The 22549-nt window shown below is 39.2% G+C and overlaps 1 protein-coding gene across 1 annotated transcript; it reads left to right on the top strand.

The window, feature by feature from the left end:
- Window positions 1–1347: 1347 nt before the first annotated feature.
- LOC121487176 lies at window positions 1348–11107 on the top strand. Its single transcript, XM_041748586.1, has 3 exons — window positions 1348–1503; window positions 1561–1739; window positions 10762–11107. Exons 1-3 carry the CDS (start codon window positions 1348–1350, stop codon window positions 11090–11092), a joined length of 666 nt encoding a protein of 221 aa, XP_041604520.1. The 3' UTR covers window positions 11093–11107.
- Window positions 11108–22549: the final 11442 nt, after the last annotated feature.

Genomic DNA, 22549 nt, shown 5'->3' with positions numbered 1-22549 from the left:
CCATGGAGCCATCAAGGGATCCCCAGTCTCTGATCTTTAATGATGCAAAAAAGCATATCAGAGTTCTTTGATATTAATTAAAAAATATGTGTGTATATATATATATATCATATATATATATATGATATATATATATATTTTCCCCTACATAACCTACTTTGGGAAAATAAGACCTACCATAAAACAAAAAGTGACTAGTGCGTAAGTCTCTGCAAGATGATTTTCCCTTACATCCTGTTTATTTCCTCACTGTGGAAATTAAGGGAAAAAAAAGTCAATCATAAATAGGAATGCCCATCAGAGGCAAACTTAGAATGGGCGAGTCAGCATTTCTAAGTGGCCTGATGTACACTCTCAAGAATCCACTCAGAGTTTCTCTGAACATTGACATTTTTTTGCTCATCTTAAATAGTGGTTTTCAAAACTGATTTGGGGAAGGGGAAATATCTTTGAGGAAAAGTTATATCTACTGCGGACTTCCAGTATATAAGACCTATAGAATACATAAAGCAGTATTGTGTTAATAATAATTTATTTGAAAAATTCAAATTTTTAGCACTTAAAATAAGCTAGTTAATGAGAACAAGGAGACAGTTTTGATGAACTCAACAACTCGAAATCAGGTTTTATGGATGACAATTACCATCTTCTGTGTACTCTCTTTGTTTTGGCTGTAGGATGTGCAGAAACTTTGATGAACAGCACTGACACTCTCGTGGAGCTTACTAGAAGCAAACGTGAAATTCACAAAAAGAATAGAACAAAGACTAATCAACTACACACTGAAAAGAAGGTTGAATATATGCAGAGAGTTGGTGGGAGGTTCAGAACTCTGACCACGAAACAAAGGCAAGTGCGCTCAGCAGCCCATTGTTAAGTCGATCGTCTCTAATGTGTTAGAAACTTGGTGCATAATGTATGTGAATAAGCGTGTCGGAGTTTATTCCAATCTTTAATGTAGTTTAAAAACATATGATGATACTATGTATATAAACCAAATTTAAGCAAATACTTATGTGATGAAGGCAAAAATTATTACGTACACTGGGCCTGATTTGAACTGTGATTTTCATAGGTGTACAGCATGTGTTGTTTTGCTTTGCCAGGGGAGGACATATATTATATATTAGAGGTACATAATTTTGTGTAATTCTGGGGAAAAGCTTTAGAGAAAGTATTCTTAAAAAAAATTGTAGAGGTGCCTGGGTGGCTCTGTCGGTTACACGTCTGAAACTTGATCTCAGCTCAGGCCTCAGTCTCACGTTGTGAGTTCAAGTGCTGCACTGGGCTTCATGCTGGGCATGGAGCCTACTTACAAAAACCCCCAAAAGTGTAGTACTGTAAACCATGGTACTTGCTCCCTGGATCCTGTGCCTGACACATATAATAACGTCAAACAAAGGAATGAAGGTATTCAGGGAGAACCGGCGAGGTCAGCTTGAGGAGCGAGGAATCGTCAGAGATTCTGGAGATTACATAGTGCTGAGACACATTGGTTTTCTGGTAAGACAGACTATCTCAACCATTAATTCTTCTTAATCTCTGGTTGAGGCTGTATAGGAACACATGGCCATAAGGGGAAATGCAAGAAATACAAAAGAACCAAATGGCACTTGTAGAACGAAGAATACAGTCCCCCAAATACAAAATTCGGATGAGCTTGACAGCAGTCTAGGCACTACGGAAGAAGAGATAAATGATCTGAAAAACACAGCAACACAAGCTATCCAAGTTGAAGGGTGAGAAAAAGACTGGAATAATATAAAAAAAGTCTTGATTACCTATGAGCCACCTTTCTTGTCACACAGTCCCTGCTCTCACTTGGCTTAATGTTCCACTGGTGCCTTTTGAAATTCTTAGCAATTTTTGAATGAGGCCTCCCTCATTTTAAGGTTACAAATTATCTAGTTGGTTCTACCTAGAGGATAACACTAAGCAGTATACCATTCTTAATAGCTGAAATTCTAGAACTGGTGGACAATGGGAGTGAGGGGTGAAAAAAAATGTTGGAAGCAATCACGGTTGTAATTATTTCCAAATTCCTAGTGGTCCAAGGAGCTCCATGAAACCAAATCACAAAAAATATGAAGAAATCCACACCATGGATGATCATAATCAAATTACTTTACATCAGTGATAAAGAAAAAGGCTTAAAAGCAGCCACAAAACATTTTACTTAAAAGAAGTAAAAAATAAAAGATAAAGTAAAAAAGTAAAAAGTAAGAAATAAAAGATAAAGTAAAACAGTAAAAAGTAAAAAATAAAAGATAAAAGTTTTTTTCCAGCTTTGTTGTTCTATAATTGCCATATAACAGTGTGTAAGTTTAAGGTGTACATGTGTTGATTTGATTCACTTACATATTGCAAGTGATTAGCATCAGAGCATTGGCTAACACTCCTATCACATCCCATAATTATCCTTTCCTTTTTTTTTTTTCATGACACCTGTGTCACATCACATAATTGTGATTTTTGTGTGGGTTTGTGTGTGGTGAGAGCATTCCTGATCTATTCCCTCAGCAGCTTCCAACTATATCATACATTCTTAACTATAATCACCATCCTGTACATTAGACCCCCAGGACTTAACTCATTTTATGACTGGAAATTCATACACATTGACCACTGTTGCCCCATTTTTCCTGCATCATGGTCCCTGGTAACCAATGTTCTACTCTCAGTTTTACAAGTTCATTTTTTTTAAAAGAGTCTACATATAAATAATAGACAGTATTTGTATTTCTCTGTCTGACTTCTTTCACTTAGCGTAATGCCTCCAAGGATCAATCATGTGGCTACAAATGACAGAATTTCCTTCTTTCTTATGCCTGAACGCTGTTCCGTGTGTGTATTTCACATCTCTATCCATTCACCCATTGGCGAACACTAAGATTGTTTCTATATACTGGCTATTGTGAATAATGCTGTAATAAACAAGGGTGTGTAGATATCTCCAGATCCTGTTTTCATTTCCTTTGGATATACACCCAAAAGTGGGATTGCTGGATCACGTGGTAGTCCTTTTTTAAAATTTTTTGAGGCATTCCATTCTGTTATCTATAGTGACTTGACCAACTTCAATTGCCACCAACTGCGTATAATGGTCCCTTTTCTCCATATTTGAGAAATATGTTATCGCTTGTCTTTTTGATGATTGCCATTCTAACAGATGGGAGGTAATATCTCATTGTGGTTTTGATTTGCATTTCTCTGATGATTAGTAATATTGAGAATCTTTTATGTGCCTGTTGTCCACTTCTATGAAAAAAATGTCTTTTCAGTTCCCCTGCCCATTTTTTAATTGGATTTTTTGCTGTTGAATTAAACATATCACTGGAGGCAAGGGAAACAAAAGCAAAAACGAACTATTGGGACTTCATCAAGATAAAAAGCTTCTGCACAGTGAGGGAAACAACAAAACTAAAAGGCAGCTTATGGAATGGGAGAAGACATTTGCAAGTGACATATCTGACTAGTATCCAAAATCTATAAAGAACTTACTAAACTCAACACCCAAAAAACAAATAATCCAGTTGAGAAATGGGCAGAAAACATGAAGAGACAATTTTCCAAAGAAGACATCCAGATGGCTAATAGACACATTAAAAAGTTGCTCAACATCACTCATCATCAGGCACATACAAATTAAAACCATGATGAGATATCAGCTCACACCTGTCAGAATAGCTGAAGTTAAAAACACAAGAAACAACAGGCGTTGGTGAGGATGTGGAGAAAGGGGAACCCTCTTGTGTTGTTGGTGGGAATGCAAACTGGTACAACCACTCTGGGGAACAGTTTGGAGGTTCCTCAAAAAATTAAAAATAGAGCTTCCCTACAATCCAGGAGTTGTACTACTAGGTATTTGCCAAGGGTACAAAAATACAGATTCCAAGGGGTACATGCACCCCAGTTGATAATGCTGCTCTATCAGCATTATCAGCTCTATCAGCCAAATTATGGAGAGATGGAATTATGGAATATATATATATCAGCCATCAAAAATAATGAAATCTTGTCATTTGCAATGATTTGGATGGAACTTGAGAGTATTAAGTTCAGTGAAATAGGTAAGTCAGAGAAAGACAAATACCATGTGATCTCACTCATACGTGGAATTTAAGAAAGAAAGCAGATGAATATGGGAAGGGGGGATAGAAAGAAAGAATAGAAAGAAACAAGTGACTCTTAATGACAGAGAGCAAACTTCCATTGATGGAAGGAGGTAGGTGGGGAATGGGCTATATGGGTGGTGGATATTAAGGGGAGCACTCGTGATGAGCACTGTATGTTAACAAAATTTAAATAAAAAAAAATAAATGAGGATTTTGGAAGGATAAAAAAATATTTTTTGAATACTGACCCTTTATCAGATGTATTTTGTGGCCTAACATTTCATCTATCCTGGAGAATCTCCATGTACTCTTGAGAATGATATGCGTCCTGCTGCTGTTGGACGGAACGCTCTGTATATCCATCTGGTCTAACGTGTCATTTAAGTCCAACGTTTCCTTATTTTATGTCTTCATGATCCAACCATTGTTGAAAGTTGGGTATTGAGGTTCCTTGCTATTATTTTATGGCTGTCTGTCTCTCCCTTCAGACCTGTTGATATTTGTTTATATATTTAGGTGCTCCTATATTGGGTGCATAAGTATTTACAAATATTATATCTTCTTGATGAAGTGATCCCCTTATCATTGTAGAATGACCCCTGTGTCTCTTGTCACTGTCTTTGGTTGAGGGTCTAATTTGTTTCATATAAGTACAGCTACCCTGCTTTCTTTTGGTTTCCATTTGCATAGAATACCTTTATCCATCTTTTCACTTTCAGTCTATGTGTACCCTTAAATGGAAGTCAATCTCTTTTGGCAATCTCTTCTCTTCTCTTTCCTTCCTTCCTTCCTTCCTTCCTTCCTTCCTTCCTTCCTTCCTTCCTTCCTTCTTTCCTTCCTTCCTTCTTTCCTTCCTTCCTTCTTTCCTTCCTTCCTTCCTTCCTTCCTTCCTTCCTTCCTTCCTTCCTTCTTCTTTCTTTCTTTCTTTTCTTCTTTCTCTTTCTTTCTTTCCTTTCTTTCTTCTTCTTCTTCTTCTTCTTCTTCTCCTTCCTTCCTTCCTTCCTTCCTTCCTTCCTTCCTTCCTTCCTTCCTCTTTCCTTCTTTTTTTTTTCCAGTACATTCAACAGCCCTATGTCTTTTGTTTGGAGATTTCAGTGCATTTACATTTAAAGTAATAATTGATAGATATGGGGTTACTGTTAGCATTTTGTTAATTGATTTATGATTGTTTTTATAATTCTTTTGCCCATATCTCCTCTGTTTTTCTTTTTGAGATTTGATGATGTCCTGTAGTGGAATGCTTTGATTCTCTTCCCCTTATTTTTCATGTATCAACTATAGGTTTTTGCTTTGTGGTCATCATGAAACTTACATAAAACATAACAACCTCACTTGAAATGCATACAAAAGCTCTACATTTTTATTATGCCCCTGACCACCCCCCCCTTTTTTTTTTACAATATCCCTCCCACATTATTTTGTTTTTTTTCTGCATTACCTAAAACAGCCATTTCCCAGTCTTGACAGAGAAGTCCCATGTAGGGGATGAAAGTGAGCATAGGTTATGCCTAGATTAAGGAAAAGGAAACCTGGGGGAGGAAGTGCAGAGCAAAGGTCAAGGGAGGGAAGGGAAATTGAATCATCTTTCCATTCCTACTGTATTGATTTCCTAATCTATTCAATCCCAAAATTACTTTTTAAAGCTTACTATGTAAATGTCACCCTTCCTTCCATAGCCTTGTGGATATGGACACACCGGTTTTAAAGTTTATATGGAGAGGCAAAAGATCACATTGATGGAGAAGAACAAAGTCAGAGGACTGATACTGCCTGAATTTAAGACCGACAATAAAGCCATAGTAGTGAAGACAGGGTGGTATTGGTGAAAGAATAAAAAAATACATCAGTAGAACAGAATAGAGAGCCAGTAATAGACTCACATAAATATCAACTGATCTTTCATAAATGGGCAAAGGTGATACAAGGGAGCAAAGATAGCTTTTTCAACAAATGGTGCCAGAGCAACTGGAAAACTGACATGCAAAAAACAAAACAAAAAATCCCACAAAAAAACAAAAACAAAAGCAAAACTAGACAAAGATCTTTTTTTTTTTTTAAAGATTTTATTTATTTATTCATGAGAGACACACACAGAAAGAGAGAGAGAGAGAGAGAGAGAGAGGCAGAGACACAGGCAGAGGGAGAAGCAGGCTCCATGCAGGGAGCCTGATGCAGGACTTGATCCTGGGTCTCCAGGATCACGCCCTGGGCCAAAGGCAGAGCTAAACCACTGAGCCACCCAGGGATCCCCTAGACAAAGATCTTCTATCCACTACAAAATTTAACTCAAAATGGATTGCGAAACTGTAAAAGTCCTAGGAGATAACAGGAGAAAAGCTAGATGGCCTTGGGTATGGCATGATTTTTTATATACAATACCAAAGGCACGACCCATAAAAGAAATAATCGATAAGGTAGACTTCATCATAATTAAAAACTGCTCTGTTCAGGACGATGTTAAGAGACTGAGAAGACAAGCCAGAGACTAGGAGAAAACATTTGTAAAATACATATCTGAAAAAAGGACTATTATCCAAGACACACAAAGAACTCTTAAAACTCAAAATAAGAAAACAAACCACGGAAAATGGAACCAAGGCCTTAGTAGAATCCTGACCAAAGAGGACATACAGATGAAAAGATGCTCCACCTCATATGTCATTAGGGAGCTGCAAACTAAAACAATAGTGGGATAGCACTACATACCTATTGGAATGGCCAAAATGTGGAACACTGACAACACCCAGCGCTGCTGAGGATGGGAGCAACAGGAGCCCCCATTCATTGCCGGTAGGAATGCAAAATGGTACAGACACTTTGCAAGATAATTTGTCATTTTCTTATAAACCTATCACCCAGGAATCATATTCCCTGGTATTTACCCAAAGAGTTGAAACTTATGTCCATGCAGAAACTTGCACATGGATGTTTATAGCAGTGTTATACAATTGCTCAAACTTAGAAGAAAGCAAGAAGTCCTTCAGTAGATTAATGGATAAATAAGCTGTGATACATGCCTTGGCTTATAGTCCCTTGGGGAAGTCTTCTTCCCCAAGGGAGTCCATGAATCAACAAAGATTAAAAAAAAACCCTATTGCTCTATGACTTTGGGAGGCCACAAAGCATCAGAAGTATTAGTGCTTCTGCTGCAGGAGTGAGGCACATTAACCCAAAATGATCTCAGTTAATGCTAGTTTAGGAAGCTTCTGGAGTTTACCCATTCCCAGTGGGAATGGCAAAGAGGAGCTACAGAAATAGCTCAGATTTAGATTCTTTTTAGGGGATGACTTCATAATGGCAGGTGGTGGATATATATATATATATTTTTTTAAGTCTTTTAAAGATTACTTTAAAACAGTGTTTGGATCATCTGGGGAGCTTTTAAAATTCCCAGGCCCACTTCCAACTCCATATCAATTAAGTTTGATTCTCTGAGGGCTGGGATCAGACAACAGTATATTTAAAAACAAAAACAAAAATCACTTCTCAGGCCATTTCAATATGCAACCACATTTGAAAATAACTGCTTAAAAATAATACTCTGAGTAGTTACCTTATGGAAATCACAGACACTTACATTTAAATAGAAAAAAAGTAATATTATTATGCAATGGTGTTTTTTAATCCCACAATAAAATTTATTGTGAGTGTGTAACAAACATCCAAAAAGTGCTACATCTCAAACAACTCAGAATTTAAGATGTTGGAATGGTTAAATTTATATGTCAACTTGATTGGGGCATGAGGTTCGTGCATATTTGGTCATTTTTCTCAGTGTTTCTGCAACCGTGTTTTTGGATGAAATGAACATTTCAATCGGTAGACTTTAACATTAGACTACATTATATTTTAATCAGTAAAGCAGATTATCCTTTAAAATGTGGGTGGGCCCCATCCAATCAGTCAAGGAGTGAAAAATCAAAAGACTGATTTTTCCCTCCATGAGAAAAATATCTAGCCAATTCCTTCCTGATTTTATCTGCAATATTGGCTCTTCCTGACTGTTAGACTTTCAACTGGAATGTCTCTCTGGGTCTCACCATTGGGCACACCATTGGAATGTCCTACAGCTTTTGGACTTACTGACCTTTATAATTGTGTGAAGCAATTCTTTATAATAAGTCTCCCCTCTCTCAGCATATGAGTGTATATTTTATATTTTATAGAGTATACATCTTACTAGTTCTTTTTTTTAGATTTTATTTATTTATTCATGAGAGAGAGAGAGAGAGAGAGAGAGAGAGAGAGGCAGAGACACAGGCAGAGGGAGAAGCAGGCTCCATGTAGGGAGCCTGATGCGGGACTCGATCCCGGGTCTCCAGGATCACGCCCTGGGCTGAAGGCAGCGCTAAACCGTTGGGCCACCCGGGCAGCTCTTACTAGTTCTTTGGAGAACTTGATTAATATAAATGTTATTTTGGTAAAACTGTTACTTGTCTCAGAAAAGTGACTCCAGTGATCAGTAGGATTTTGGATCTTAAGAGGCATTTGAAGAGTTTGAATAAAGTTGTTTCATGAAATTTGAAGATAGAAGAAAGTAATATTTTTAATGTATTAATTTACAGGATGTGTGACTTAAAATAAGTATGTAAATAGTTAAATATGTACATATTTGACTCTTGAAATTTATATTCTTGTTAGTATACGTGTATTCAATCAGGCTTTTATCCTCATTGCCATTGTGTTTATATTATCATTTGGATCTCAAAAGATCATCTGATATTCTGGGTTGTCTTAGGTTCAGGCATATGTGGCAGTTAATTTCACTGAGACTCAGTTTTCTTATAGGTAATAGGGGATTAAATAGTACCTACCCCTTTGGGCTATTGTGGGAATGAAATGAGGTGATTAACGTAAAGCGTTTAGCATAGGGCCTAGCAGATAGTTATTATTCATTAATTATAAACGTATTTTTTCTTTAAAAGCATATTGTAAGGGCAGAGTTGAAGAAAGAATGGGTAGGGTTAAACTCTTTTTTTTTTTTTTTTTTGTAAGGGTTGGAAAATTGTTAGCATTCAGATAATTGAAGCTAGGTTCTATTATTTTGATGTCATTTGTCCAGATAATTTCACCATGCCACACAAGGACACATTCTTCATCACATATTATTTTTAGGAAAATGAAATTATTGTACCATTCTTCTCCATGGCTAGAAGAAACAACTGGGGTAGTGAGCTTACTACTCTTTGAAGAAGAGACTATTAATTCTTAGTGTAAGCCTGAGAGAAGGAGAGAGGGCTTAAATTTTATCAATTTTGGGGCAACACATTAAATATTGTATAGTTTTTATTTGATTTCAGGAACAAAAAGCTCTCTCTATTAACAGGATAAAGCCTTACTCCTCTTATCGGCCCTACTAGTCAAACACAGAAACCTCATTTCTGCATCGAATTTTTGACCACAAAACTATAGTTTCATTTTTAAATTATTAACAATTATATTCAATTGTATAATGTCTAATTGTATTAACTACATTCATTACATAATTATACTAACAATTATATTTATAAACAACCTATTCTGGACCCAACTTTACTTCTTAAAAATTTCATCAAGATGATTTTTAAAGCCATGGAGGTACACCTGGGTGGCTCAGTGGGTTAAGTGTCTGACTAGGTGATTTCATTGTTGTGGGATCGAGCCCCATGTGAGGCTCTGCACTGAGCACAGAGTTTGCTTGAGATTCTCTCTCTCTCTCTCCCTCTACTCCTCCTGCTTGTGTGTGCCCTCTCTTTCTCTCTCCAATCAATCAATCAATCAATCAATCAACCAATCAATCTTTAAAAAAATAAAGTCATGGAAAACCTTTGTAGTTCCATTTTCTAGAGGAACAATGTATCTTAGCTGTTCACTCATTTACTCACTGGTTTTCAGTGTCAACAACATGGACGATGTTGCATGTGTCACAAAAAAGGCATCCTTATGGTCCCTTGCTTAAAGAACATGAAGATCATTTGAAATCTCCCAGCTGAAGGAGACTGCCTTGTCCACACAGTCATCCTCTATCACATCACTCAATATCTTCCCTCATAATGTACCTGAAAATATGTAAGTTCCCTGAATGCAGATAGTCTTTTCTCCAAGGACAAGCGTTGGACACTAGAAGGTACCCAGCACATACCTGTTTATTGACAGACTATCTTACTAGTGGCTATGTGTGAGGTGGGTATTTTATGGCCACATTTTACAGTTGAGGAAGTAGGCACAAATGTTCAAGTAATTGGCTTAGTAATATGTGGTTGGTGAAATGCTAGAGCTCAGATTTTATTCCCGTTATGCGAAGGTGCACAAATAGTGCTGTAGGGCACAAGGGATTAGGAATGGTGACCTCTTCTTTTTGGTCGCATCGTGGGTTATGAATAGGAAATAATGCTTTTGATGGAAGCTGCTTCACACTCTAGAAGTTCCAAAACATCAAGTTGAAAAGTTTGAACTTGAGGCAGAAAGAGAAAAGGGAGATTTTAAAAGAAGATGCTGCTTGTATTGCTTTGTCTTTGCACATAAGATCTCGTTGGCCCCTTCTCTGCACTTGTTCATCTCCTGTAGTGAGTACTGACGCTGATAATTCACATTCCTGCTTATCCAGGACTGGGTCTCGACCTATTTTCTTGTTCCTACGTTGAATTCCTACGTTCCTACGTTGAAGGAACAATGGCCGTGCCAAGAAGGGCCGCGGCCACGTGCAGCCCATTCGCTGCACCAACTGCGCCCGCTGTGTGCCCAAGGACAAGGCCATTAAGAAGTTCGTTATTCGGAACATCGTGGAGGCGGCCGCCGTCAGGGACATTTCCGAAGCGAGTGTCTTCGACGCCTACGTGCTTCCCAAGCTGTACGTGAAGCTCCATTACTGCGTGAGTTGTGCCATTCACAGCAAGGTAGTCCGGAATCGCTCTCGTGAAGCGCGGAAGGACCGAACACCCCCGCCCCGATTTAGACCCGCGGGAGCTGCCCCACGACCTCCACCCAAGCCCATGTAAGCAGCTGAGTCCTTAACGACTGAAGAAAAAGTATTCTCCGGGAAAAAATAAATGGCGATTATACTTTAAAAAAAAAAAAAAAAAAAACAAGCAAAAAATAACTTTGGGGCTTGCTCTAGGAAGTACATGTTTCTGGAAGATCAGACTATGAACTAGTTAAAATAATTTACTTACCGAGACAGATAGATCCATCATCTAGACTGGCCTCAGGACCAATCCACAATTACGTCATAAAGTCTGCTCATTCCCATCTAGCTCTGTGACCTCCTAGACCCACCTTAAAGCACTGAGCCTGCATCTCAATATCAGCTACCATCCCATGCCTTCACCCTTCTGAGCCATGACTAAGCCTTGGACAAGTGGTGTCACCCCTTACTGCAGTAGGTCTAGTAAGGTTAGCTCCGATCTTCAGATTTTTCTGACTGACTTTTAGGGAGTTGACAGTTGTCAGTTCGTGTCCACTTTTTATTATACTCAGATGAAGCATTATTTCCCTTGGTAGATCTGAGGTGTCCCCTTTAATTCCATGTCCGGGCCCAGTTAATGCTCCCCTCCTGTGCACCTGTAGCTGCCTGACGCACGTCCTCTATCCCATCAGAGCCTGATCTTGCTTCTAGACTGGGATCTCCCAAGGGTAGTGGCCATGAACTTTCATCACTACATGTTCTTAGCACTCCTTGAACACAGAGTGGGCGCTCAGTGATGTTGAGGTGTTGACTGTTGCACCGAACGAGTGAGTAAATGTACAACCAAGTGTGGGTAGAGAGACTTACCATAAGGAGACCAGCTAGAGGGTGGTGGCCGTCATTTATCAATGGGGTAAAGGGCACTGGTGAAAGGACAGGAGTTGCTTCTCCCAAAAGAAATCAAGTTGGGAGAGTCCAGGCACCATTGGGAAAATTTTAGGAACCAAGTGAAGAGAAAAGAAAGCCTTATGTTTTATTAGTGATGTTCAAGGCTTGCTGCATATTAAATTAGGCCAGGATGTTTAAAAAAAATCCAGTACCTTCTTCCTGGGTGCTAACTTCACCCTATCACTCTTATTTAATTTGGTGTGCTATGGGGAAGGGCGTTAGAATATTTTAAATATACTCTTGAAAGCCCCAAGGAGCAAAGTTGAGGACCCTTGACCTCAGTGCTCGAGGTTGCTCTTTCTCTAACATCCTTCTAAGCCCAGGGGTTCTTCGGGAGGTGCAGTGAACAGGAGGACATATGAGAGCCTCCTGCCAGGGAAGCTTCGTGGAATTCTCTGTGAAAGGTATGGGATGATCATGGGTTAGGTAGTTGAAAAAATATGTTCACTATGTTCATTTTTTTTTAATTTGGAAAAAAGAAGAAAATTCCATTGTTTGTGTCATTCAAAGTATGAAAAGTAAATGCCGTTAAGAAAACAGAATACCGTAATTTTCAATAGAGGCATGCTCCTTTGGGAACTTTTTAAAACTGTTTTTTGTTTGTTTTTGTTTTTGTGTGTGTGTGGGGTGGGGAGACTTGAAATGTGAACGTTCATCCAAAGGCAACCTGTGTTTAAAGACTGTAAAGCAGTGGGTTTGCCTCTAGAGTCACAAAAGGGTGTACGTGCCTCTTCTCTGCGCCCCCCTCGCAGCCTCGACCTACCTCTGTCTGCACTTCTCACTAGGCTTGGTGTGGGGCTTCTGTTTCGCTTCCTCTTCTCCTCGTTCAGGGTAAGCATTAGAGAGGAAACAGGGTCATGACTCTCTTGGTTCCCAAGGTTAGTGCCTAGTGACTCCGAATAGGGCTTGATTGATTAGAAAGCACGAGGGCCAATGAGGAATGAAACATCTATCTTCGGCTGGATTTAAGTACAGCGCGATGCAAATGAGGCCATGGATGGGACTGCATGCTGGCTCAGGGCCAGACGGTGACTCAGATACTGTCCCATGACCTCGTAACTGTCCCTTAAACCTAGGCAGCTGCTTAGCATATGTCGGTGCTTCAGAGAAAAATCCTGCCACTATTCACAGCTCAAGGACAAGTCCTAGAACCGGGGGCTACTAAGTGCCACTGTGTATCAAGATCGGATCCGGTTTTTCTTCTCCTCTACAAATTAGAGCACATCACTTCCCGTAGGGTAGTTGTGAGGACTAAGTTACTCTGCGAGAAAATATGTAAGATAGTTATTCTGTTTGTTGGCAAATTGAACACCAATAAAAAATAAATTTAGGGGGTGGGGGTGAGGGTGAATGGGTGACGGGCACTGAGGGGGACACTTGACGGGATGAGCACTGGGTGTTATTCTGTATGTTGGCAAGTTGAACACCAATAAAAAATAAATTTATTATAAAAATAAATAAAAAATAAATTTATTAAAATAAAAGAAGATATGTAAGCTAGTAATTAGAGAAGTTTCACTAACTGCCCTCGATAGAGAGCAAGTTTGCCCCGATGTTGACATTTGGGAGAGATCTTTTATTTTTTTTAATCTTTAAAAATTTTTTCAGTGACTTTTCTTATTTTTTTCACTAGAGATAAAATATCTGTGTGTAGCATTTAACCGTGTCCTCGATATTTGTTCCAGACCACGGTCTTTGTAAGATTTCACAGAAAACAACCTCTTCATTTTCACAGGAATCAAGGGAAAAGTGCTTTAGGACAGAGGTGATTTGCTATAATTCAGTCGATGAGTGCTCCTTTGGGAACTTTTTAAAGTTCATTGGACATCAGTGTGTAAAACGCATACACACCTACCATCCACTGGCCCCCACCCCCAAAAGCCAGAATAACTTGGGAATTGTGATTTAACATTTCTAAACAATTGCATTGGTTTCCCTTATATATATTTTAAGTTTAGTAGTGCATTTTATTGAACTCAACATGGTGAAAAATATTGTTTCAACATATAATCAACATAAATTATTGAGGTATTTTACATTCTTTTTTCATGCTAACTTCTTCAAAATTCAGTGTGCATTTTAATTTTATTGTATTTTTTTAATTGAAGTTTGATTTGCCAACATATAGTATAACACCCAGTGCTCATCCCGTCAAGTGCCCCCCTCAGTGCCCGTCACCCAGTCACCCAGTCCCCCTGCCCACCTCCCCTTCCACCACCCCTTGTTCGTTTCCCAGAGTTAGGAGTCTCTCGTGTTCTGTCTCCCTCTCTGATATTTCCCACTCATTTTCAGGCAGAGATATTTTAGAAAGAGCCAGTGGACTGGATGGATTTTTAGGTCCCTTGCCATCCTGAAATTCTATATTTTAATTGTCATTTCATAGATCCAGAAGGTAAGGTACAGAAAGATAAAAGAATTGCCATAAAACTTCTCTTTTGCTCATCTTTTGGGATTTGGCTAAAGCCTCATCTCTTCAAAGAGGATGTCCCAGACACCACTTCCCTTAACCCGTGGTCTCTGAGTAGTACTGCGCCGTTCTTACCACAAGTTGTAATTTAGTATTTATTTATGTGATTATTTATTGAATTTCTTCTTCCCATTAGACATTGAATAATAATAGACATAACCCCCATTAGATTATAAGCTACATGAGGGAGGAAACGAAGTCTTTTCCCCCTAAACTGTATAGCCACCCAGAGACTTAGCCTGTCGTTCTTGGCTCACAGAAGGTTCTCAAATATTTGTTACTAAATAGATACCAAATTAATCAATTATGTTAATCATTCATTTTAGCTAATTATTTATTAGTTAATGTATTTACTTCTGCCAACTTACAGAAAGGATTTCAATTGTACAAAGGGCAACGTATTATCCGTTCATTTGTTTATTCATTTACCCATTTATTCATGTATTACAATTTTATTTTTATTGAAAAGATGAATTAATATAAAGTTTTTACATCTGATAGGTTGTTTTCTTTTCCACTACCACTTTTGTCATTATTCTTGGCACCTGCAATGCCAATGAAAGTGAGTAGTTCAACACTCTGGCCTCTGACATCTATGGTTTCCTTAATTCTATATTTTAATCTATCCCACGTTAGCTACTGCTGTTGGCCCTATTCGGGACCAGTGTTTTTCAGAATGCAGATTTTGACATATGGGTGGGGCTGAAAATTAATTTAGTAGCTAGAATTTAAAAATGGGAATGGACTGGCATTTAAAATGGAGCTCATTTAAGGATCAGCATTGTTCTGTGAAAATCTGTGTATGTGTAGTGAGTGTCTGTGTAGGACCCTTTCCTTCTGAGGGTTGTCAACAGAGTTGGTGAAGTCCTACCCGAGGCGTCGTCATTGTCAATACCTGCAGCACCTCCAGAGCCTCGGTTCTAAGCAGCCTTGCCTTTTCTCGCTACCATGTTCCTTTCAACGCCACTAGGCCCGCCCGAGCATGTCATCGCCCCATGCAGGCCCCCAATCCACCGACCCCAGGGCCCCTCACTGGTCAGCGTCCCCCCTTCTCCCTCTCATCGCTCAGGTTAGACTCCATGGTCTCTCATGTTCATTCTAAGTGGCCTGAACTCTGTTTCCTTTTCCTCCCAACTCACTTACCTGGCAAAACCCACTCCCTGCCCACTCCACAACGGACCCATCAGCCTGGAAATGTGGCTGCAGTTCTGGGGACACATTTTTGTGACGTGGTCTCACTCTGTATTTATGATTAAAAATCTCAAGCGAGGCCTCAGGACTATCTAACCACCCTCCTACGGCTCCCTATAAATACGCTTTCCAACTAGGAGATGCTTTCACACTTCCTCTCTCCATGGGCCTCCCATATCAGCCATACCCTGTCTGATCCCTGTAGGGAATTTACGAATTTCCTGACAAAGCAAGACAATCACCGTAACGCAACTAAGTCATCTCTCCACTACCAAATTTCTGCCACGTGCTCTGCAGGAGGGGCTACTCCCACTGTTCCCCAAGCCAACCCGCTCCCACTCACCACTTGAGATAGTGCTTGTCAGTGTCCCACACTTGCCCTTCATCTCTCTGCCTCTTAGTCACACACATAATACTCTAGCTGGGGAAAGTATTGGTATTTTGGTTTTGGCTTTTGTTGTTCTTCATGCTCCGTGACTTGCTGGCCTCAATAGCAAGGTTGAGTTGAGGAAGCATGCGGTGGGCTGGATGGGGCATCACAATATGTTGCCTTGAGCAACTAAGAATAACCAATGCCATTTTGTGTCTACTGAGCCTCCATAAAGGGAAAAGTAGATAGCAAGGGAGGGAGGGCGAATAAGAATACACTTATAGGGGTTCCCAGCTGGCTCAGTTAGTAGAGCATGCGACTCTTGATCTTGGAGTTGTGAGTTCAGGCTCCATACTCAGTGTAGAGATTACTTAAAATCAAATCTAAAGGAAAAAAAAAAGGGAATACACTTCTAATTCTTAAATGTTCCGAGAACTGGCCCTGCATCTGTATTATGATTATATGCTTTCTCAGTAAAATTGTCTAGCATTTATGGGAAAGAGTAGCAAGATTCTTCTCCTTGCTCCTAGATCCCCCATTGTCTCTTTAAAATATGCTCTGCACTTCCACTCCTTCCCACAGTTATTATCCTGATGTGAAGGCAGGGAGAGTTTAAAGGTCTTTCTCACTGGGACCTTGAAGTACTCATTTGCAGAGTTTATGGGAAAGAAGATCCTCTGTTTTCAGTCTCTTCTGATGCATGTATTTCCATTCCCTGACCTTTCTAAAAATGACCTTTCAGAAGCAGTGGTTGTCGAGAAATGGGAAATAATATGGACCACTCAAAATTTATGTCACATTCGGTTTCAAAATTAACTTCATGGTCCTCCCTTAAAAGACTCTTCTTGTGACAGGTTCATCCACCTCAGGAAGTTCGTGACTGCCACAATTCTTTGCAAAGCATTGCTTCTTAGAAAGATCTGCCTTCTATCTCGGCTCCTCCTGTATGTGCTAATGATATTTAAGGTGCATGATTTAAAAATCTTTTGAAGTGTTTTCTTATCCGTGATTGCCTTTTGTTCTGGAAGTGACTTCATGAATCGGATAATGGGGTACCTGAGACTTAGGTTATGAATTGAAGTTACTGGGCTGCATTTGGTCAACTTTCCAGGTAGAGCAGGACCTGATGGTGGAACTCAAATTTTAGAAGTTCTAGGGATCCCTGGGTGGCGCAGCGGTTTGGCACCTGCCTTTGGCCCAGGGCGCGATCCTGGAGACCTGGGATCGAATTCCACATCGGGCTCCCGGTGCATGGAGCCTGCTTCTCCCTCTGCCTGTGTCTCTGACTCTCTCTCTCTCTCTCTCTCTCTCTCTCTCTCTGTGACTATGATAAATAAATAAACAGAAAAAAAATAAAAAAAAAAAAGTAACATCCTATACCTAAAATCTTAAAAAAAAAAAAAGAAGTTCTAGCTCTAAGTATTCTTTATTACATGGTTGCACTGCCTCACTGTGCAGGGGTCCATCGATGTTCATCTTCTGCCTTTTTAAGGATACGGATGGGCCCCAAAGCAGCCTTATGTCAGAAGTGTATGTGGTTGGGCAGTAATATTGACTGGGTTAAGTGAGGAGGGGGAGGACCCAGAGTGTTTCCTAGTGCGAAGCTACAGTGTATGAAGACTGGGGAACGAAGAAGAGCTTGCAGGTGATCAAGGAGCTAAAATAGGCTCACTAGGGCTGACGTGAAGAACTGGAAGTTGAAAGCAGCACGCTTGAGCCAAAACAGTGAAGGGGACAGGGAGTCTTTAAGGCACGTTAGGATGTGTGTCTGATGTGTCTTTAGAAAGCTATTGTTTGCTGGATGATCTAATCCAATTCTCTAACTTCGAGAAAAGTAGGAATTCAAGAGGGTAGGTAACTTACTAAAGGCCACAAGTTAAATTCAGAGCAGAGCTGGGGCTAGAATTTAGATCAGATTTCTGACCAAGTATTCATTTCCTTATGCTACTTGGTCTAATTTAGTGGTTCTCAATATTGCCTGTGGCTGCCAGGGTGTTAGAATAATTTGGGAATTTAAAAAACCATAGAGGGCTGAACTCACCCCCCAGAGATTTGATTAAGTTGGTTTGGGATGGGCCTGAGGATGCAAATATTTTAAATGCCCTCTGAGAGATTTTTAAAGTGTGGCTCAGCAGGGAGCCCTTTAACTAAATTGTTGGTCTTTTCTTTCCAAGAAAGTTAATAGAGCTAATGCATATATTCTCCTGTATTTTTAAAATAGAAGAAAAATGCCTGTGATGAGTCTTACATCTTGCAGTTTTCTTGAGCTTGCTTTGCCTTAGTGCACTCATGCACATGGAAGAGCTTTGATCCCTAGGAGTTTAGGGGGTTAGAAGCCGTTCTCAATCCTAAGTAATGGTGATAATGTACAATTTGAAGTAGTTTTCCAGGTAATTCTCCTAGCTCTTTCTCCCCTGTGTCATCTCAAGTTGGTAATCCCTGTTTTAATGCACATAAAGAAGGAGAGTTTGTTTCTGAAATGGTGGGTGACTTAATATTTCTCTAAATCTTCTCGTCAGTCATACTTCTATTATGTGAATGAGGTCCCAGGGACATATGTGTACGGAAACCATTTACCCTCACGTAAAATCACCCGATCATGACGATACACTGAATTTCTCACCTTGGTCAGTCATGTTGCATATGCACCCATCACAGAAGCCAAGGTGGGGGAATACAGGCGCCGCGCCTCCACTCTCAGGGCCCTGTACCAAACTAGAACGCAACCTTGCTATCTGATTCAACATAACCCCACAGGTAGGATGGATGAGTTCTATCTGTCACTTTGGGAACAAACAAAAATGATGCCCAGAAAACAAGGACAGAGATGTCATTTATCTATAAATATAAATGTGAAGTTCTGCAAATACGAGAGCTGTTGATCTCAGGCATATGCTTGCTGTATTATTTGAAAGTGTTTATGCACCTTCCATTCTATTATGCCCCTAGTCTTCCTCCTTCCTTGCTTTTCTTCTTTCCTTCTCTCTCCCTCCCTCTTTCACCAAGTTTCATCTTTTTTCTTTCCTTTTTTTGACTTTAAAAAGTCATAATTGTATTACTTGTGTTTGTGTGTACCACCCTTTTGGTCATGTTTCCTATCTGGGTTCCAGAACTTTTAATTTTGAGCACACAGTCTTCCCTTCCTTCTTGTATGTAATTATCCTGGGATCATTCCTGTGGATTATTCAAAACTCTTGCTAGATACACAAAAACTTAAAATAATATACTTTACTTTCACTCCTGATTTCAGATTTTCTTGATTATATTGTTAACTTGCATGTCTTAATTCTGTCTTCAAATTCATTAATTATTACTATAATCACTTCTTTTCTTGCAGGAATGACTACCTTAAGAATACATGGTCTTGATTTGGAATAGAAAATAAGTTATTTGTGAGGAAGAGGATGCAAGAGTAAGATTTTGGTTCCCAAAGCAGGCTTAGGAGGTATCTGAAAGAAAATCTAAATGAGAAAGAGTTAAATCAGTAAAATGAAATGTTTTTGAAACATGTTGCACTTGGAATTTGTTCATCCTATGTGGTAGATGATAGATAGATTCTCCCTTCTGGTATCCTCCAGGTCAACAAATATTTTTTTTTTCAAAGATTTTAAATGTTTGACTTCAGCTCATAATATTCTCAGTGATGCCTACATTTATGGTCCTTTAGTTTTCCATAGTAATTTGAAAAAAGACAAGAATTAGTATTTTTGCAAGAGCTGCTTAGGATAAAAGTAATGTGATGTTTTAATCTGTATCAAATGTATAAATTAAAAAAAATGATTTTCAAGGGCACTCGGTGGCTCTGGTTGAGCGTCTGCCTTTGGCCTAGGGTGTGACCGCGGGGTCCCGGGATCAAGTCTCACATTGAGCTCCCTGCATGGAGACTGCTTCTCCCTCTGCCTGTGTCTCTGCCTCTCTCTGTGTCTCATGAATAAATACATAAAATCTTAAAAATAAATAAATAAAAAAAATTTTTCAGGGCACCCGGGTGATTCAGTTAGGTAGGTGACCAACTCTTGATTTGGGCTCAGGTTATGATCTCAGGGCTCTGGGATGGAGCCCTGTGTTGGGCTCCGTGCTCAGTGAGGAGTCTGCTTGAGGATTCTTTCTCTCTCTCCCTTTGCACCTCCTCACCTTCTCTTTCTCTCAAATAAATAAATCTTTAAAGAAGGTAATTTTTCAAATTTCAAATAAAACTCTACCTTCTCGTACGGCATTATAATGTGTTTTCCCACCTTCAGCTTTCTTCAAATATAATACAGCTGTTACCTATATTGTTTGACAGTGGTTTAGAGAACATTTGAGAAGAGAAGGTAAACAACCTTGCCTCTACAAATTTCACTCTGTCCTAGGGAGTTTCTTTATGCTTATGGGATCTTATGGTACTTCACCCAATAAACATTTGTGGCTTTCGGGGAGTTGAAAATTTTTAAAAATTACAAAAATTCTGTTTGAAAATATTTACATAAATACAGATAAAATATCCATATGCATAACTTCATTTGGAGATAATTTCAAAAGTCTAAATTTGAGGCCTCTCATACATGTGAAGTTCAAGGTACTCATCCCCCTGTAGTTCTTCCCCCATAATAGATTCATCCCTAAAGCACTGAGGATCAAGTTTTTACTGTATATATTGACACCTGGGTCTCTCACCCGTGTCCACATGCACACTAACGTGAAATATATTCTATATGTCACCTGATAGAAAAGTGAAAAAACATTCTAGGACATTAGATGTGGAGGTGGTTATATTTAAGCAAGTGTAAAGTATACAGGAACAGCATTCTTAATGTCATAATTCCAGAGGACTGGTGCTTAAGTGGGAACTCAATAATTTATGAGTCAGATTGGAACCATCCAAATTCTTTGGCATAGCTGTGAGTAGCACTCGGTATCTTTTATACTTGCATTTTTCTAACTATTCCAAAATTCATTAGACAGATTATTATTTGATTTTTAGGTATAAAGAAGAAAAGAAGTTGTTAAAATATCAAAGAAAGGTATGATTTAGGACCCTGTAAAAACCTGGCATGACTCTCTTCTCTCTGCTAGGTCTGAGATAATTTTCAGGGACAGAGAACAAGTAAAGGGTTTTCTTCTGTTTTCCTTCTACAACCCCAAAAGCATTAAATAATATTTAGATAACATCTGTACTACCTCTCAGTCCTCTGGCGGTGAGCTTTCTATATCAAATGCCTGAGAAATTTTGGAATCCCCGAGATAAAAAGCAGATGTGGATTTGCCTGCAACCTATTACCAAGCCTTAGGGGCTTGACAGGACAATGCTTCAAAGAGGGAGAGGTATTCTGTGCTCTTTCATAACTTTCTCAGCATTTGAAAATATATAGTCATTAGAATAACTGTGGCAAAGAATGTTTATTTTCCTTGTGTTTACTTCCCTCCTCGTCCTTTTGGTGACTAATTCTTCTTACTCAAATTGGCAGTACCCTGGAAATTACATTTCTCAAGCTCTTCTTTACCTCTCTGTGGTCATGTGGCCACGTTATATCCAGTGGGATGTGAGTGTGAGTGGCACATCCACACCATATTCTTAAAGAAAACTTCTTTCTACTTCTCTTTCCCTGTTTCCATGGGCTGTGCATGGTGGCAAGCTAGCCATCACCATGCAGATGAGGGAAACAATGTACAAGGACCTACAAGAACAATAAGTGGAATGAGCAATAAGAATGGGTGAACCTGAGTCATGAGTGGCTTTGAAGGAAGAAGTCCTATCTTAGATAAATGGCAAGGTAGATGATGATGATGATGGTGGTGATCTTGTTTGATTTACTAATATCTGGATTGCTATGAGATAGATACTCTTGTTTTAGTCATTGCACTTTTGGGTCTCTTTGTTGGTAGGTAAACAAATAGAAATGTTGAGATTTCTGTACCTCATTGGAGAGTCCAGAGAATAGTTTCCTCCCATGCACCTTCCTTATTCTCTAATAGAAACATTAAAATGACAAGGAAGGGAAATTTTGGACACGGAATTTTTTAATATTATGTGTTCCTTTACCTTCCTTTATCTTATTGCAGTATGTATAGATATGTTCCTTTTGGGAAAATATATTTGGAGTGAGAGACTGAATATACAAACAGGCAATGGCCAGATCATATATAGAAGTAGAACTCTGATCTATAACCAACCAGGTTATCCCCTTTTATCTACAATAAACAGTCCAGGAAGCCAACCTGCTGTATCAGACTTGGGAAGTCAGACAGCTGTCTCTAGTTATAATGCAGAAAAGCAAAAAATGAATTCTGTAATAATCATCCTCCTTGGCCAGGAGTTGATTAATAACTGACAGCTTCTCTAATTCTTGTCTCTGCTTCCAACTTAGGACCAACCAGAAAAAGCCAAATACACTCTCTAGTCAATCACATAGGACACCCACTTCTAGTTAGCCCTCTACAGCTTCTCCATCCCAACAGAACTCCAGTCAGGACATACTTGATGCTTTCCCTTTTTAAATAAGTTTTAAAATTTGAGAAAGAGAAAGAGCACAATAGCAGGGGGAGGAGGAGGAGGAGGAAAGGGAGGAGGAGGAGGAGGAGGAGGAGGAGGAGGA

Source organism: Vulpes lagopus, chromosome 3, assembly GCF_018345385.1.
Source record: "Vulpes lagopus strain Blue_001 chromosome 3, ASM1834538v1, whole genome shotgun sequence".
Classification (NCBI taxonomy): Eukaryota; Metazoa; Chordata; class Mammalia; order Carnivora; family Canidae; genus Vulpes; species Vulpes lagopus.
The sequence above is the reverse complement of the archived record's forward strand: the minus strand, read 5'-3'. Positions and strand labels throughout refer to the sequence as shown.